Genomic DNA, 20,000 nt, shown 5'->3' on the forward strand with positions numbered 1-20,000 from the left:
TCCTTGGTTGGGGACAGAAGCCCCAGATCATCAGTAAACAGTAGACATTTGACTTCAGATTCTAGTAGGGTGAGGCCGGGTGCTGCAGACTGTTCTAGTGCCCTCGCCAATTCATAGATATATATGTTGAAGAGGGTGGGGCTTAAGCTGCATCCCTGTCTCACCCCACGGCCTTGTGGGAAGAAATGTATGTTTTTTGCCTATTTTAACCTCACACTTGTTGTTTGTGTACATGGATTTTATAATGTCGTATGTTTTTCCCCCAACACCACTTTCCATCATTTTGTATAGCAGACCCTCATGCTAAATTGAGTCAGAAGCTTTTTTGAAATCAACAAAGCATGAGAAGACTTTGCCTTTGTTTTGGTTTGTTTGTTTGTCAGTTAGGGTGTGCAGGGTGAATACGTGGTCTGTCCTATGGTCATTTGCTTAGTACATTGTTTTCACTGAGGAAATGTACGAGTCTGCTGTTAATGATAATACAGAGGATTTTCCCAAGGTTGCTGTTGACGCATATCCCACTGTAGTTATTGGGGTCAAATTTGTCTCCACTTTTGTGGATTGGGGTGATCAGTCCTTGGTTCAAAATATTGGGGAAGATGCCAGAGCTAAGGATGATGTTAAAGAGTTTAAATATATCCACTTGGAATTTGTTGTATGTATATTTTATCATTTAATTTAGGATACCATCAACACCACAGGCCTTTTTGGGTTGGAGGGTTTGTATTTTGTCCTGTAGTTCATTCAATGTAATTGGAGAATCCAGTGGGTTCTGGTAGTCTTTTAATTTCACTCACTCACTCACTCACTCACTCACTCACTCACTCACTCACTCACTCACTCACTCACTCACTCACTCACTCACTCACTCACTCACTCACTCACTCACTCACTCACTCACTCACTCACTCACTCTCCTCTCTCTCAGTTCTCCCTCTCTCTAGTCTCTCTCCCTCTATCCAAAGGCCTTGTGGTAATGGGTTCTTCATTAACTTCCCAGCATCCTTAGCATCCTATCTTCAACTCTTCGACCCTGTCCCCTTCAACTCTCGTCCTCCAAAAGACACCTGTCTCTTCTCCTCATCCTGTGTCTGCATGTTTAGAGACTGATTCAGAGGCTTAGTACCTCGTCAGAGAGAGAGAGAGAGCAACAACTCTGTTTCCACCATACACTGTTATTACCCTCCCTCCTCTGTCTCCCCCTACACCCTCCCTCCTCTGTCTCCCCCTTCCTCTCTCCCCTGTCTCCCTCTACACCCTCCCTCCTCTGTCTCCCCCTACACCCCTACACCCTCCCTCCTCTGTCTCCCCCCTTCCTCCCGTCCTCTGTCTCCCCCCTACACCATACCTCCCCCTACACCATACCTCCCCCCTACACCATACCTCCCCCTACATCCCTACACCATACCTCCCCCTACACCCTCCCTCCCTCCACAACCCTACACCCTACCTCCCCCTACACCATACCTCCCCCTACACCCCTACACCATACCTCCCCCTACACCATACCTCCCCCTACACCCCTACACCATACCTCCCCCTACACCCTACACCATACCTCCCCCTACACCATACCTCCCTCTACACCCCTACACCATACCTCCCCCTACACCATACCTCCCCCCTACACCATACCTCCCCCTACACCATACCTCCCCCTACATCCCTACACCATACCTCCCCCTACACCATACCTCCCCTCCTGTCTCCCCCTACACCATACCTCCCCCTACACTTCATTGCTTTCATGTTGACTGCTCAGTCTACTCTACTCAGCCTCCCTTCCTCAGCCTCCCTTCCTCAGCCCTGACCTTCCTCAGCCTCCCTTCCTCAGCCTCCCTTCCTCAGCCTCCCTTCCTCAGCCCTGACCTTCCTCAGCCTCCCTTCCTCAGCCCTGACCTTCCTCAGCCTCCCTTCCTCAGCCCTGATCTTCCTCAGCCTCCCTTCCTCAGCCCTGACCTTCCTCAGCCTCCCTTCCTCAGCCCTGACCTTCCTCAGCCTCCCTTCCTCAGCCCTGACTTTCCTCAGCCTCCCTTCCTCAGCCCTGACCTTCCTCAGCCCTGACCTTCCTCAGCCCTGACCTTCCTCAGCCTCCCTTCCTCAGCCCTGACCTTCCTCAGCCTCCCTTCCTCAGCCTCCCTTCCTCAGCCTCCCTTCCTCAGCCCTGACCTCCCTCAGCCTCCCTCCCTCAGCCCTGACCTTCCTCAGCCTCCCTCCCTCAGCCCTGACCTTCCTCAGCCCTGACCTTCCTCAGCCTCCCTCCCTCAGCCCTGACCTTCCTCAGCCTCCCTTCCTCAGCCCTGACCTTCCTCAGCCTCCCTTCCTCAGCCCTGACCTTCCTCAGCCTCTCTTCCTCAACCCTGACCTTCCTCAGCCTCCCTTCCTCAGCCTCCCTTCCTCAGCCCTGACCTTCCTCAGCCTCCCTTCCTCAGGCTCCCTTCCTCAGCCTCCCTTCCTCAGCCCTGACCTTCCTCAGCCCTGACCTTCCTCAGCCTCCCTTCCTCAGCCCTGACCTTCCTCAGCCTCCCTTCCTCAGCCCTGACCTTCCTCAGCCTCCCTTCCTCAGCCCCCCCTTCCTCAGCCCTGACCTTCCTCAGCCTCCCTGTCTCCTACCGGTTACAGTTCATGTCTTCACTAGTCCTCTACCGGTCAGATAACTACCGGTTACAGTTCATGTCTTCACTAGTCCTATACCGGTCAGATAACTACCGGTTACAGTTCATGTCTTCACTAGTCCTCTACCGGTCAGATAACTACTGGTTACAGTTCATGTCTTCACTAGTCCTCTACCGGTCAGATAACTACCGGTTACAGTTCATGTCTTCACTAGTCCTCTACCGGTCAGATAACTACTGGTTACAGTTCATGTCTTCACTAGTCCTCTACCGGTCAGATAACTACCGGTTACAGTTCATGTCTTCACTAGTCCTCTACCGGTCAGATAACTACCGGTTACAGTTCATGTCTTCACTAGTCCTCTACCGGTCAGATAACTACCGGTTACAGTTCATGTCTTCACTAGTCCTCTACCGGTCAGATAACTACCGGTTACAGTTCATGTCTTCACTAGTCCTCTACCGGTCAGATAACTACTGGTTACAGTTCATGTCTTCACTAGTCCTCTACCGGTCAGATAACTACCGGTTACAGTTCATGTCTTCACTAGTCCTCTACCGGTCAGATAACTACTGGTTACAGTTCATGTCTTCACTAGTCCTCTACCGGTCAGATAACTACCGGTTACAGTTCATGTCTTCACTAGTCCTCTAACGGTCAGATAACTACCGGTTACAGTTCATGTCTTCACTAGTCCTCTACCGGTCAGATAACTACTGGTTACAGTTCATGTCTTCACTAGTCCTCTACCGGTCAGATAACTACCGGTTAAAGTTCATGTCTTCACTAGTCCTCTACCGGTCAGATAACTACCGGTTAAAGTTCATGTCTTCACTAGTCCTCTACCGGTCAGATAACTACTGGTTACAGTTCATGTCTTCACTAGTCCTCTACCGGTCAGATAACTACCGGTTACAGTTCATGTCTTCACTAGTCCTCTACCGGTCAGATAACTACCGGTTACAGTTCATGTCTTCACTAGTCCTCTACCGGTCAGATAACTACCGGTTACAGTTCATGTCTTCACTAGTCCTCTACCGATCAGATAACTACCGGTTACAGTTCATGTCTTCACTAGTCCTCTACCGGTCAGATAACTACCGGTTACAGTTCATGTCTTCACTAGTCCTCTACCGGTCAGATAACTACCGGTTACAGTTCATGTCTTCACTAGTCCTCTACCGGTCAGATAACTACTGGTTACAGTTCATGTCTTCACTAGTCCTCTACCGGTCAGATAACTACCGGTTACAGTTCATGTCTTCACTAGTCCTCTACCGGTCAGATAACTACTGGTTACAGTTCGTCTTCACTAGTCCTCTACCGGTCAGATAACTACCGGTTACAGTTCATGTCTTCACTAGTCCTCTAACGGTCAGATAACTACCGGTTACAGTTCATGTCTTCACTAGTCCTCTACCGGTCAGATAACTACCGGTTACAGTTCATGTCTTCACTAGTCCTCTACCGGTCAGATAACTACCGGTTAAAGTTCATGTCTTCACTAGTCCTCTACCGGTCAGATAACTACCGGTTAAAGTTCATGTCTTCACTAGTCCTCTACCGGTCAGATAACTACTGGTTACAGTTCATGTCTTCACTAGTCCTCTACCGGTCAGATAACTACCGGTTACAGTTCATGTCTTCACTAGTCCTCTACCGGTCAGATAACTACCGGTTACAGTTCATGTCTTCACTAGTCCTCTACCGGTCAGATAACTACCGGTTACAGTTCATGTCTTCACTAGTCCTCTACCGGTCAGATAACTACCGGTTACAGTTCATGTCTTCACTAGTCCTCTACCGGTCATATAACTACCGGTTACAGTTCATGTCTTCACTAGTCCTCTACCGGTCAGATAACTACTGGTTACAGTTCATGTCTTCACTAGTCCTCTACCGGTCAGATAACTACCGGTTACAGTTCATGTCTTCACTAGTCCTCTACCGGTCAGATAACTACTGGTTACAGTTCATGTTGGTGGGTCTGGTGGGTCTAATGGGTCTGGTGCTACTGGGCTGCTGTGTTCTACTGGTTCTGGTGCTACTGGGTCTGGTGCTACTTGGTCTGCTGGTTCTGGTGCTGCTGGGTCTGGGTCTACTAGGTCTGGTGAGTCTGGTGCTACTGGGTCTACTGATTCTGGGTCTACTGATTCTGGTGCTGCTGGGTCTGGGTCTACTAGGTCTGGTGAGTCTGGTGCTGCTGGGTCTGGTGCTACTGGGTCTGGTGAGTCTGGTGCTACTGGGTCTACTGATTCTGGTGCTACTGGGTCTGGTGCTGCTGGGTCTGGTGCTACTGGGTCTGGTGAGTCTGGTGCTACTGGGTCTACTGATTCTGATGCTGCTGGGTCTGGTGCTGCTGGGTCTGGTGCTGCTTGGTCTAAAAAGTTTGGTAGGGTGGAATGGGCATATTTGTTGGCTGTCTTTAGAAAAGTTTGGTTTTGGTCTGGTATTTATTTCCTGGATTGAGCTATTATATAAATCAACCAAAGCAGCTATAAGAAAAAATGACCAAATATCTGATCCATTTAACTTATCAAGAGGCACCAGACAGGGATGCCCTCTGTCCAGTTATTTATTTACTTTAGCCATGGAACCCTGAGCGTCGATAATTACAACTCATGGCTCAATCCTAGGGAATAGACAACAACACGTGATGTCATTTTATGCAGATTACATTTGACTGTATTTGAACCAAAACATATTTCGTCACTTATTTAGCAACTCGACTCATGTGGTTGTGTATCATGATTCAATGTATACTATGACTTTTCAAGCTTGCAAAGTACATTTCAGTGGAAATGGACAAAGACACACATGAAAATACCTGGGTGTATTGATACCATGCAATTTGGAGGAGGCCTGTAGAATCAACTCCTCTCCTTTTTTAATAGATAAGATTGAATCTGTTGTTTTAGAGATGGAGAACTCTCCCTATTTCTATGTTAGGTAGGCTCAACGTAATCAAAATGAATATATGACCAAGGCTGATGTATTTATTCCAAGCCTTACCAGCTTCAACTTCTTTAAGAAATGAAACGGCTTGCTCTCCAACTTTATTCTGAATGGAAAGACCTCGAGTCAAATAGAATGTTTTCCACTTCCCCTTTAAAGCTGGAGGTCTTGGACTTCCTCACATGAAGGTGTATTGCTGGGCAGCACAACTGTGTTCACTTAAATAATGGACAGCAGACTATCGTTGTCCTTGGAGGAGTATTGAAGCCATAAATGTAAAATATGATTAAAAAATGTTTCACTACTTTGGGTCCAAGGCTTTTAAAGAAAAAAACCTGACAATCCAATAATTGTTTTATTTAGTAAAATTGACATAAATTCAGGCACCCCTATTTGGAACAACCCCACATTACCACCCGTGTGAAATGACAACACCTTTAAATCATGGTTCCAAAGTGGCATCACGATTTATTAGCATAAGGTGCTATGACATACACCTACAGCTAAATCTATGGCTATGGAGAGAGTGACATACACACAGCTAAATCTATGGCTATGGAGAGAGTGACATACACACAGCTAAATATATGGCTATGGAGAGAGTGACATACACACAGCTAAATCTATGGCTATGGAGAGAGTGACATACACACAGCTAAATCTATGGCTATGGAGAGAGGGACATATATACACACACCACAGCTAAATCTATGGCTATGGAGAGAGTGACATATATACACACCTACAGCTAAATCTATGGCTATGGAGAGAGTGACATACACACAGCTAAATCTATGGCTATGGAGAGAGTGACATATATACACACCTACAGCTAAATCTATGGCTATGGAGAGAGGGACATACACACAGCTAAATCTATGGCTATGGAGAGAGTGACATATATACACACCTACAGCTAAATCTATGGCTATGGAGAGAGTGACATACACACAGCTAAATCTATGGCTATGGAGAGAGTGACATACACACAGCTAAATCTATGGCTATGGAGAGAGTGACATACACACAGCTAAATCTATGGCTATGGAGAGAGGGACATATATACACACACCTACAGCTAAATCTATGGCTATGGAGAGAGTGACATATATACACACCTACAGCTAAATCTATGGCTATGGAGAGAGTGACATACACACAGCTAAATCTATGGCTATGGAGAGAGTGACATATATACACACCTACAGCTAAATCTATGGCTATGGAGAGAGGGACATACACACAGCTAAATCTATGGCTATGGAGAGAGTGACATATATACACACCTACAGCTAAATCTATGGCTATGGAGAGAGTGACATACACACAGCTAAATCTATGGCTATGGAGAGAGGGACACACACACAGCTACATTTATGGCTATGGAGAGAGTGACACACCTACAGCTAAATCTATGGCTACGGAGAGAGGGACATACACACACACACACACACACACAAACAGCTACATCTATGGCTATGGAGAGAGTGACACACCTACAGCTAAATCTATGGCTACGGAGAGAGGGACATACACACACAGCTAAATCTATGGCTACGGAGAGAGGGACATACACACACAGCTAAATCTATGGCTATGGAGAGAGGGACATACACACAGCTAAATCTATGGCTATGGAGAGAGGGAGCGTTTGTAGCAGCGTTTGTTGAAAGTACAGCTTTGTCTGTGACGTAGACTGAGAGACTAGAGTACTGATATGTGGGTGACATTTTAATTCTGTTTTCCATTTACTTTGTGAAAACAATGCTCAGCCTAATCTTTTTTCAAAAACAATTATTGTTTGAGTCGTTCTCATGCAATTATGGAGCACAGTTGTTAAATGTGTGCTGTCTTCCGTCAAGACGGCTCAGTAGGGATTTCTGGATTTTGGGATTTTTTTATACAAGTTCCACTTTGGAACTTGTATAAAAACAAAACATATTTTGTTGGGTTAGATTGTTCTGTAACTACTTCATTATGATTTTGAACATGGTCCAAGTCATCAGGCATACTGTTGAGTCATCAGCCATACTGTTGAGTCATCAGCCATACTGTTGAGTCATCAGCCATACTGTTGAGTCATCAGCCATACTGTTGAGTCATCAGGCATACTCATGGCTGGATGTTGAGTCATCAGGCATACTGTTGAGTCATCAGGCATACTGTTGAGTCATCAGGCATACTCACAGCTGGATGTTGAGTCATCAAGCATACTGTTGAGTCATCCATGGCTGGATGTTGAGTCAGTGTAGTTCAGCCTTCTGTCTAAAACCTCTGGGAGTGTAGTAGTGGTGTAGTGTAGTGGTGGTGTAGTGTGGTGGTGTGGTGTGGTGTAGTGGTGGTGTAGTGTATTGTAGTAGTGTAGTAGTGGTGGTGTAGTAGTAGTGTAGTATTGGTGTAGTAGTGTTGTAGTGGTGTAGTAGGGGTGTAGTAGTAGTGTAGTGGTGGTGTGGTGTAGTAGTAGTGTAGTGGTGGTGTGGTGTAGTAGTGGTGTAGTAGTAGTAGTGGTGGTGTGGTGTAGTAGGGGTGTAGTAGTAGTGTAGTGGTGGTGTAGTGTAGTGGTGGTGTAGTGTAGTGGTGGTGTGGTGTAGTAGTAGTAGTAGTGGTGTAGTAGTAGTAGTAGTGTAGTGGTGGTGTAGTAGTAGTAGTAGTAGTGTAGTAGTGGTGTAGTGATGTATTATTGGTGTAGTATTGGTGTTGTAGTGGTGTAGTAGTGGTGTAGTAGTAGTGGTGGTGTAGTAGTGGTGTAGTGGTGTGGTGTAGTAGTAGTGTAGTGGTGTAGTAGTAGTGTCGTAGTGGTGTAGTAGTAGTGTCGTGGTGGTGTAGTGTAGTAGTGGTGGTGTAGTGTAGTAGTGGGGTAGTAGTAGTAGTGGTGTAGTAGTGGTGTAGTAGTAGTAGTAGTGTAGTAGTGGTGTAGTGATGTATTATTGGTGTAGTATTGGTGTAGTAGTGGTGTGGTGGTGTAGTAGTAGTGGTGTAGTGGTGTGGTGTAGTAGTAGTGGTATAGTAGTGTAGTAGTGGTGTAGTGTAGTAGTAGTGGTGTAGTGTAGTAGTGGGGTAGTAGTAGTGGTGGGGTAGTAGTGGTGGGGTAGTAGTGGTGTAGTGGGGTAGTAGTAGTGGTGGGGTAGTAGTAGTAGTGTAGTAGTAGTGGTGTAGTGTAGTAGTGGGGTAGTAGTAGTAGTGGGGTAGTAGTAGTGGTGGGGTAGTAGTAGTGGTGTAGTAGTAGTGTAGTGTAGTGTGGTGTAGTGGTGTAGTAGTAGTAGTAGTAGTGGGGTAGTAGTAGTGGTGGGGTAGTAGTGGTGTAGTGTAGTAGTGGGGTAGTAGTAGTGGTGTAGTAGTGTAGTAGTGTAGTGGTGTAGTGTAGTGTAGTGATGTGGCTGTGTGTGTATCTTCCATACTAACAGTGTCTCTCTGTCTCCTGTGTAGTGTAGTGGTGGTGTAGTGTAGTAGTGGTGTAGTGGTGTGGTGTGGTTGTGTGTATATCTTCCATACTAACAGTGTCTCTCTGTCTCCTGTGTTGTGTAGTGGTGTAGTAGTAGTGTAGTAGTAGTGTAGTAGTAGTGTAGTGATGTGGTTGTGTGTATATCTTCCATACTAACAGTGTCTCTCTGTCTCCTGTGTTGTGTAGTGGTGTAGTAGTAGTAGTAGTGTAGTAGTAGTGTTGTGGTGTGGTTGTGTGTATAGTAGTGGTGTAGTAGTGTAGTAGTAGTGTAGTGGTGTAGTGGTGTAGTAGTGTAGTAGTGGTGGTGTAGTAGTAGTGATGTGGTTGTGTGTATATCTTCCATACTAACAGTGTCTCTCTGTCTCCTGTGTGGTGTAGTAGTGTAGTAGTAGTGGTGTAGTAGTGTAGTAGTAGTGGTGGTGTGGTTGTGTGTATATCTTCCATACTAACAGTGTCTCTCTGTCTCCTGTGTGGTGTAGTAGTGTAGTAGTAGTGGTGGTGTGGTTGTGTAGTAGTGTAGTAGTAGTGGTGGTGTAGTAGTGTAGTAGTGGTGTAGTAGTGTAGTGGTGTAGTAGTGGTGTAGTAGTAGTGGTGTAGTAGTGGTGTAGTGTAGTGGTGGTGTAGTGGTGTAGTAGTGGTGGTGTAGTGTAGTAGTAGTAGTGGTGTGGTTGTGTGTATATCTTCCATACTAACAGTGTCTCTCTGTCTCCTGTGTAGTGTAGTGGTGGTGTATTAGTGTAGTAGTAGTGGTGTAGTAGTGTAGTGTAGTGGTGTGGTTGTGTATATCTTCCATACTAACAGTGTCTCTCTGTCTCCTGTGTTTCAGGTTCAACTACAGATCTACTCACCATCTGACCATCAACGGCTTCTATGACTTCCTCAACTGGTTCGATGACAGGGCCTGGTACCCACTGGGCAGGATAGTGGGGGGCACGGTGAGTGTGGGCCTGGTACCCACTGGGCAGGATAGTGGGGGGCACGGTGAGTGTGGGCCTGGTACCCACTGGGCAGGATAGTGGGAGGCACAGTGAGTGTGGGCCTGGTACCCACTGGGCAGGATAGTGGGGGGCACGGTGAGTGTGGGCCTGGTACCCACTGGGCAGGATAGTGGGGGCACGGTGAGTGTGGGCCTGGTACCCACTGGGCAGGATAGTGGGGGCACGGTGAGTGTGGGCCTGGTACCCACTGGGCAGGATAGTGGGGGCACGGTGAGTGTGGGCCTGGTACCCACTGGGAAGGATAGTGGGGGCACGGTGAGTGTGGGCCTGGTACCCACTGGGCAGGATAGTGGGGGCACGGTGAGTGTGGGCCTGGTACCCACTGGGCAGGATAGTGGGGGCTCGGTGAGTGTGGGCCTGGTACCCACTGGGCAGGATAGTGGGGGCACGGTGAGTGTGGGCCTGGTACCCACTGGGCAGGATAGTGGGGGGCACGGTGAGTGTGGGCCTGGTACCCACTGGGCAGGATAGTGGGGGGCACGGTGAGTGTGGGCCTGGTACCCACTGGGCAGGATAGTGGGGGCACGGTGAGTGTGGGCCTGGTACCCACTGGGCAGGATAGTGGAGGGCACGGTGAGTGTGGGCCTGGTACCCACTGGGCAGGATAGTGGGGGGCACGGTGAGTGTGGGCCTGGTACCCACTGGGCAGGATAGTGGTGTCACGGTGAGTGTGGGCCTGGTACCCACTGGGCAGGATAGTGGGGGGCACGGTGAGTGTGGGCCTGGTACCCACTGGGCAGGATAGTGGGGGGCACGGTGAGTGTGGGCCTGGTACCCACTGGGCAGGATAGTGGGGGGCACGGTGAGTGTGGGCCTGGTACCCACTGGGCAGGATAGTGGGGGCACGGTGAGTGTGGGCCTGGTACCCACTGGGCAGGATAGTGGGGGCACGGTGAGTGTGGGCCTGGTACCCACTGGGCAGGATAGTGGGGGGCACGGTGAGTGTGGGCCTGGTACCCACTGGGCAGGATAGTGGGGGGCACGGTGAGTGTGGGACTGGTACCCACTGGGCAGGATAGTGGGGGGCACGGTGAGTGTGGGCCTGGTACCCACTGGGCAGGATAGTGGGGGGCACGGTGAGTGTGTTGTGAGTGTGGGCCTGGTACCCACTATGCATTGTGAGTGGATGGATTAGGAGAGGAAAGTAGCTCTCTGTTTCTCTCTCTCTGTTTCTCTCTCTCTGTTGTTAGCTCTCTCTCTCTCTCTCTCTCCAGGTTTACCCAGGTCTGATGGTAACAGCTGGTCTCTCTCTCTCTCTCTCTCCAGGTTTACCCAGGTCTGATGGTAACAGCTGGTCTCTCTCTCTCCAGGTTTACCCAGGTCTGATGGTAACAGCTGGTCTCTCTCTCTCCAGGTTTACCCAGGTCTGATGGTAACAGCTGGTCTCTCTCTCTCTCTCTCTCCAGGTTTACCCAGGTCTGATGGTAACAGCTGGTCTCTCTCTCTCTCTCTCTCTCAGGTTTACCCAGGTCTGATGGTAACAGCTGGTCTCTCTCTCTCTCTCTCCAGGTTTACCCAGGTCTGATGGTAACAGCTGGTCTCTCTCTCTCTCTCTCCAGGTGTACCCAGGTCTGATGGTAACAGCTGGTCTCTCTCTCTCTCCAGGTTTACCCAGGTCTGATGGTAACAGCAGGTCTCTCTCTCTCTCTCCAGGTTTACCCAGGTCTGATGGTAACAGCAGGTCTCTCTCTCTCTCTCTCTCTCTCTCTCTCAGGTTTACCCAGGTCTGATGGTAACAGCTGGTCTCTCTCTCTCTCTCTCTCTCTCTCCAGGTTTACCCAGGTCTGATGGTAACAGCAGGTCTCTCTCTCTCTCTCTCTCTCTCTCTCTCTCTCTCCAGGTTTACCCAGGTCTGATGGTAACAGCTGGTCTCTCTCTCTCTCTCTCTCCAGGTTTACCCAGGTCTGATGGTAACAGCAGGTCTCTCTCTCTCTCTCTCTCTCTCCAGGTTTACCCAGGTCTGATGGTAACAGCTGGTCTCTCTCTCTCTCTCTCTCTCCAGGTTTACCCAGGTCTGATGGTAACTGCAGGTCTCTCTCTCTCTCTCCCCTCTGGTCTCTCTCTCTCAGGTTTACCCAGGTCTGATGGTAACAGCTGGTCTCTCTCTCTCTCTCTCTCTCTCTCTCTCTCCAGGTTTACCCAGGTCTGATGGTAACAGCAGGTCTCTCTCTCTCTCTCTCTCTCTCTCTCTCTCCAGGTTTACCCAGGTCTGATGGTAACAGCAGGTCTCTCTCTCTCTCTCTCTCTCTCTCTCTCCAGGTTTACCCAGGTCTGATGGTAACAGCTGGTCTCTCTCTCTCTCTCTCTCCAGGTTTACCCAGGTCTGATGGTAACAGCAGGTCTCTCTCTCTCTCTCTCTCTCTCTCTCTCTCCAGGTTTACCCAGGTCTGATGGTAACAGCTGGTCTCTCTCTCTCTCTCTCTCTCCAGGTTTACCCAGGTCTGATGGTAACTGCAGGTCTCTCTCTCTCTCTCCAGGTTTACCCAGGTCTGATGGTAACAGCTGGTCTCTCTCTCTCTCTCTCTCCAGGTTTACCCAGGTCTGATGGTAACAGCTGGTCTCTCTCTCTCCAGGTTTACCCAGGTCTGATGGTAACAGCTGGTCTCTCTCTCTCCAGGTTTACCCAGGTCTGATGGTAACAGCTGGTCTCTCTCTCTCTCTCCAGGTTTACCCAGGTCTGATGGTAACAGCTGGTCTCATCCACTATGTTCTAAACCTGCTCCACATCACGGTGCACATCCGAGACGTGTGTGTGTTCCTGGCGCCCGTCTTCAGCGGCCTCACGTCCATCGCCACCTTCCTGCTGACCCGCGAGCTCTGGAACCAGGGGGCGGGGCTTCTGGCGGCGTGCTTCATCGCTATTGTCCCTGGTTACATCTCCCGCTCTGTGGCGGGCTCCTTCGACAATGAGGGCATCGCCATCTTTGCCCTCCAGTTTACCTACTATCTATGGGTTAGTAGAGACACACCCTCCAGTTTACATATTATCTATGGGTTAGTAGAGACACACCCTCCAGTTTACATATTATCTATGGGTTAGTAGAGACACACCCTCCAGTTTACCTACTATCTATGGGTTAGTGGAGACACCCTCCAGTTTACATATTATCTATGGGTTAGTGGAGAGATACCCTCCAGTTTACATATTATCTATGGGTTAGTGGAGAGATACCCTCCAGTTTACATATTATCTATGGGTTAGTGGAGAGATACCCTCCAGTTTACATATTATCTATGGGTTAGTGGAGACACACCCTCCAGTTTACATATTATCTATGGGTTAGTGGAGACACACCCTCCAGTTTACATATTATCTATGGGTTAGTGGAGAGATACCCTCCAGTTTACATATTATCTATGGGTTAGTGGAGACACACCCTCCAGTTTACATATTATCTATGGGTTAGTGGAGACACACCCTCCAGTTTACATATTATCTATGGGTTAGTGGAGACACACCCTCCAGTTTACATATTATCTATGGGTTAGTGGAGACACCCTCCAGTTTACATATTATCTATGGGTTAGTGGAGACACACCCTCCAGTTTACATATTATCTATGGGTTAGTGGAGACACACCCTCCAGTTTACATATTATCTATGGGTTAGTGGAGACACACCCTCCAGTTTACATATTATCTATGGGTTAGTGGAGACACACCCTCCAGTTTACATATTATCTATGGGTTAGTGGAGATACCCTCCAGTTTACACATTATCTATCGGTTAGTTGAGATACCCTCCAGTTTACATATTATCTATGGGTTAGTGGAGATGCCCTCCAGTTTACATATTATCTATGGGTTAGTGGAGATACCCTCCAGTTTACATATTATCTATGGGTTAGTGGTGAAACCCTCCAGTTTACATATTATCTATGGGTTAGTGGAGATACCCTCCAGTTTACATATTATCTATGGGTTAGTGGAGACACACCCTCCAGTTTACATATTATCTTTGGGTTAGTAGAGACACACCCTCCACTTTACATATTATCTTTGGGTTAGTAGAGACACACCCTCCAGTTTACATATTATCTATGGGTTAGTGGAGACGCACCCTCCAGTTTACATATTATCTATGGGTTAGTGGAGACGCACCCTCCAGTTTACATATTATCTATGGGTTAGTGGAGACGCACCCTCCAGTTTACATATTGTCTATGGGTTAGTGGAGACACACCCTCCAGTTTACATATTGTCTATGGGTTAGTGGAGACACACCCTCCAGTTTACATATTATCTATGGGTTAGTGGAGACACACCCTCCAGTTTACATATTATCTATGGGTTAGTGGAGACACACCCTCCAGTTTACATATTATCTATGGGTTAGTGGAGACACACCCTCCAGTTTACATATTATCTATGGGTTAGTGGAGACACACCCTCCAGTTTACATATTATCTATGGGTTAGTAGAGATACCCTCCAGTTTACATATTATCTATGGGTTAGTGGAAACACAGCAATGCAACAGAACAAACTCTTGGGATTTTCTCTAAAATCCCCAAAAAGTCCTTCCCAAGAAAATTGGTAATATATCAGTATTCCTGTTCAAATCGGAAATGCTATTTAAAAGCATATAATACCAGCGACAACAATCTGACGTGATTCTACCACTGAAATGGAGAAAATATGGACAGGAATGTAATGGTTTCTTGTTGTATTTGTCACAGTTGAATCAACTCAAAGTTCTGTCAGTCACCACACTACACTAGCCTGGTTTAAATGTAGGCATCAAATATTGAGTTTATTGGCCACACTTCTTAAGTGATGTAGCCTGGTTTAAATATAGGCATCAAATATTGAGGTTATTAGCCTAGCGTTGTGATGTCTGATCTAATGTATGAATGAAGCCAGAGTGTTAATATATCACTTTCATCAAATCACATTTTATTGGTCCATACACATATTTAACAGATGTTATTGGTCCATACACATATTTAACAGATGTTATTGGTCCATACACATATTTAACAGATGTTATTGGTCCATACACATATTTAACAGATGTTATTGGTCCATACACATATTTAACAGATGTTATTGGTCCATACACATATTTAACAGATGTTATTGGTCCATACACATATTTAACAGATGTTATTGGTCACATATTTAACAGATGTTATTGGTCCATACACATATTTAACAGATGCTATTGGTCCATACACATATTTAACAGATGTTATTGGTCACATATTTAACAGATGTTATTGGTCACATATTTAACAGATGTTATTGGTCCATACACATATTTAACAGATGTTATTGGTCCATACACATATTTAACAGATGTTATTGGTCCATACACATATTTAACAGATGTTATTGGTCCATACACATATTTAACAGATGTTATTGGTCCATACACATATTTAACAGATGTTATTGGTCACATGTTTAGCAGATGTTATTGGTCACATATTTAACAGATGTTATTGGTCCATGCACATATTTAACAGATGTTATTGGTCACATATTTAACAGATGTTATTGGTCCATACACATATTTAACAGATGTTATTGGTCCATACACATATTTAACAGATGTTATTGGTCCATACACATATTTAGCAGATGGTATTGGTCCATACACATATTTAGCAGATGTTATTGATCCATACACATATTTAACTGATGTTATTGTGGGTGTAGTAAAATGCTTGTGTTCCTAGTGATTCTAAAAGTAAAAGAATGGTATTAAGAAATGTATAAATATTAGGACGAGCAATGTCAGAGTGGCATTGACTAAATACAGTAGAATAGAATGCAGTATATACATATGAGATGAGTAAAGCAGTATGTAAACATTATTAAAGCGACTAGTGATCCATTTATTAAAGTGGAAAGCGATTCCATGTCTATGTATATAGGGCAGCAGCCTCTAAGGTACAGGGTTGTGTAACTGGGTGGTAGCCGGCTAGTGATGGATATTTAACAGTCTGATGGCCTTGAGATAGAAGCTGTTTTTCAGTCTCTCTGTCCCAGCTTTGATGCACCTGTACTGACCTCGCCTTCAGGATGATAGCGGGGTGAACAGGCGATGGCTCGGGTGGTTGTTGTCCTTGATGATCTTTTTGGCCTTCCTGTGACGTCGGGTGGTGTAGGTGTCCTGGAGGGCAGGTAGTTTGCCCCCGGTGATGTGTTGTGCAGACCTCACCACCCTCTGGAGGGCCTTACGGTTATGGGCGGAGCAGCTGCCGTACCAGGCTGTGATACAGCCCGACAGGATGCTCTCGATTGTGCATCTGTAAAAGTTTGTGAGTGTTTTTGGTGACAAGCCAAATTTCTTCAGCCTCCTGAGGTTGAAGAGGAGCTGCTGCGCCTTCTTCACCACACTGTCTGTGTGGGTGGACCATTTCAGTTTGTCCGTGATGTGTACGCCGAGGAACTTAAAACTTTCCACCTTCTCCACTACTGTCCCGTCGATGTAGATTTTCCTGTCACCACACTCCGAGGGCCCTCACCTCCTCCCCTGTAGGCTGTCTCGTTGTTGTTGGTAATCAAGCCTACCACTGTAGTGTGCATCTACAAACTTGATGATTGAGTTGGACGTGTGCGTGGCCACGCAGTCGTGTGTGAACAGGAAGTACAGGAGGGGGCTGAGTACGCACAGATCTATTGGGGCGGTAAGCAAATTGGAGTGTGTCTAGGGTGTCAGGTAAGGTGGAGGTGATATGATCCTTGACTAGTCTCTCAAAGCACTTCATGGTGACAGAAGTGAGTGCTGCGGGGCGATAGTCATTTAGTTCAGTTATCTTTGCCTTCTTAGGTACAGGAACAATGGTGGCCATCTTGAAGCATGTGGGAACAGCAGACTGGGATAGGGATTAATTGAATATGTCTGTAAACACACCAGCCAGCTGGTCTGCACATGCTCTGAGGACGCGGCTAGGGATGCCGTCTGGGCCGACAGCCTTGTGAGGGTTAACACGTTTAAATGTCTTTCTCACGTCGGCCATGGAGAAGGTGAGCCCACAGTCCTTGGTAGCGGGCTGCGTCGGTGGCACTGTGTTATAGTCAAAGCGGGGGAAGAATGTGTTTAGCTTGTCCGGAAGCAAGACGTTAGTATCCATGACATGGCTGGTTTTCCCTTTGTAGGCCGTGTTGTCTGTAGACCCTGCCACATACGTCTCGTGTCTGAACAGTTGAATTGCGACTCCACTTTGTCTCTGTACCAACGTTTTGCCTGTTTTGATTGTCTTACGGAGGTAATAACTACACTGTTTGTATTCAGCCATATTCCCAGTCACGTTGCCATTGTTAAATGAGGTGGTTTGTGCTTTCAGGTTTGTGTGAATACTGCGTTATACCCATGGTTTCTGGTTTGGGTGAATACTGCCTTATACCCATGGTTTCTGGTTTGTGTGAATACTGCCTTATACCCATGGTTTCTGGTTTGGGTGAATACTGCCTTATACCCATGGTTTCTGGTTTGGGTGAATACTGCCTTATACCCATGGTTTCTGGTTTGGGTAGCTATGCAGCTATTCACACAAACATATTTAGTATTTTTGCATTAGTGCTTTCATATATATTTTTTATTTTATTGGTCCACGAGACCCATCATTATTTTTCTTGGTAATACAGGAAGGAGCCTGGTCGGGATGTGCCGGGATACCGGTCACCGGTATTAAACACACACACACACACACACACACACACACACACACACACACACACACACACACACACACACACACACACACGACACACTGCAGGATTTAATTAGTGATTTTCCAGGGCAGATTTGGGGTCAATTCAGTTTAGGCATCAGCTCTGGGACAAGGTTACTGATCACACGTTTTCAGGCCACCAAACAACCTCTGCTACACATGCAGCTAAACATTGAACTTCCAACTACCAAAACCCTTCCATTCAGCTGTTCTATATCTGCCAGGCCGCTTCCCAGTGACCTGGATACACTTCTGTCTTTAACGAGATGGAAGTCTGACTGAGCAGCGACGGACTAACACAGACAGACAGTCATCAAAGACCTGGATACACTTCTGTCTTTAACTAGATGGAAGTCTGACTGAGGAGCGACTGACTAACACAGACAGACACTGTATAGTTAATAAAGCATCTGATATCAAACTGACATCAGTTAATTAATAGATAAGAAATAAAGTTTGGCTCCAATACTGGTGTGTGTGTGTGTGTGTGTGTGTGTGTGTGTGTGTGTGTGTGTGTGTGTGTGTATGTGTGTGTGTGTGTGTGTGTGTGTGTGTGTGTGTGTGTGTGTGTGTTTAATACCGGTGACCGGTATCCCGGCACATCCCGACCAGGCTCCTTCCTGTATTACCAAGAAAAATAATGATGGGTCTCGTAACCATGGCAACATACCCCAGATACTTCCTGTTGTTGACTTTATTTAATCTGCATTAACGTCTCGCAGGCTTTTGTGGAACATTTTAATTCTCATCTGTCCAATCCTAGGTTGTAAGTCAGACTTGTTTAAGTCAAGCCTTATAAGCTCTATGTTAGCCTAATAACACACACACACACACACACACACACACACACACACACACACACACACTGCCTAAGATGTCTGGTTCTGTGAGCTACAGATCTCTAGTTTGAAATGAGCTAATGCTGTGTAGTGTAGCGGTCTAGCAGGTCGTTAAGGAAAAACCATGAATAATTTACTGTCCCTGTTCAATATGCAGCTGTTCTATGTCTCATTACTGTCCCTGTTCAATATGCAGCTGTTCTATGTCTCTCTACTGTCCCTGTTCAATATGCAGCTGTTCTATGTCTCTACTGTTCAATATGCAGCTGTTCTATGTCTCATTACTGTCCCTGTTCAATATACAGCTGTTCTATGTCTCTACTGTTCAATATGCAGCTGTTCTATGTCTCTCTACTGTCCCTGTTCAATATGCAGCTGTTCTATGTCTCTACTGTTCAATATGCAGCTGTTCTATGTCTCTACTGTTCAATATGCAGCTGTTCTATGTCTCTACTGTTCAATATGCAGCTGTTCTATGTCTCTACTGTTCAATATGCTGCTGTTCTATGTCTCTCTACTGTCCCTGTTCAATATGCAGCTGTTCTATGTCTCTCTACTGTCCCTGTTCAATATGCAGCTGTTCTATGTCTCTACTGTTCAATATGCAGCTGTTCTATGTCTCTCTACTGTCCCTGTTCAATATGCAGCTGTTCTATGTCTCTACTGTTCAATATGCAGCTGTTCTATGTCTCTACTGTTCAATATGCAGCTGTTCTATGTCTCTACTGTCCCTGTTCAATATGCAGCTGTTCTATGCCTCTACTGTTCAATATGCAGCTGTTCTATGTCTCTCTACTGTCCCTGTTCAATATGCAGCTGTTCTGTCTCTACTGTCCCTGTTCAATATGCAGCTGTTCTGTCTCTACTGTCCCTGTTCAATATGCAGCTGTTCTATGTCTCTACTGTTCAATATGCAGCTGTTCTATGCCTCTACTGTTCAATATGCAGCTGTTCTATGTCTCTCTACTGTCCCTGTTCAATATGCAGCTGTTCTATGTCTCTCTACTGTCCCTGTTCAATATGCAGCTGTTCTATGTCTCTCTACTGTCCCTGTTCAATATGCAGCTGTTCTATGTCTCTACTGTTCAATATGCAGCTGTTCTATGTCTCTCTACTGTCCCTGTTCAATATGCAGCTGTTCTGTCTCTACTGTTCAATATGCAGCTGTTCTATGTCTCTACTGTTCAATATGCAGCTGTTCTATGTCTCTACTGTTCAATATGCAGCTGTTCTATGTCTCTACTGTTCAATATGCAGCTGTTCTATGTCTCTACTGTCCCTGTTCAATATGCAGCTGTTCTATGTCTCTACTGTTCAATATGCATATGTTCTATGTCTCTCTACTGCCCCTGTTCAATATGCAGCTGTTCTATGTCTCTACTGTTCAATATGCAGCTGTTCTATGTCTCTCTACTGTCCCTGTTCAATATGCAGCTGTTCTATGTCTCTCTACTGTCCCTGTTCAATAT

The 20,000-nt window shown here is 46.4% G+C and overlaps 1 protein-coding gene across 2 annotated transcripts in view; it reads left to right on the forward strand.

The window, feature by feature from the left end:
• Nucleotides 1-20,000, forward strand: part of LOC123727364 (dolichyl-diphosphooligosaccharide--protein glycosyltransferase subunit STT3B) — an 86,725-nt gene that overhangs the window by 30,593 nt on the left and 36,132 nt on the right. Inside the window, exons 2-3 of one of the 2 annotated variants that reach the window (XM_045696427.1) lie at nt 9,840-9,948; nt 12,677-12,964. In XM_045696427.1, coding sequence (XP_045552383.1) covers nt 9,840-9,948; nt 12,677-12,964 — 397 coding nt within the window. Of the gene's footprint in view, nt 1-9,839; nt 9,949-11,000; nt 11,088-12,676; nt 12,965-20,000 lie in introns of those variants that run through there. The other variant, XM_045696429.1, reaches the window with a different exon arrangement.

Source organism: Salmo salar, chromosome ssa02 (assembly GCF_905237065.1).
Source record: "Salmo salar chromosome ssa02, Ssal_v3.1, whole genome shotgun sequence".
NCBI classification, from domain to species: Eukaryota; Metazoa; Chordata; class Actinopteri; order Salmoniformes; family Salmonidae; genus Salmo; species Salmo salar.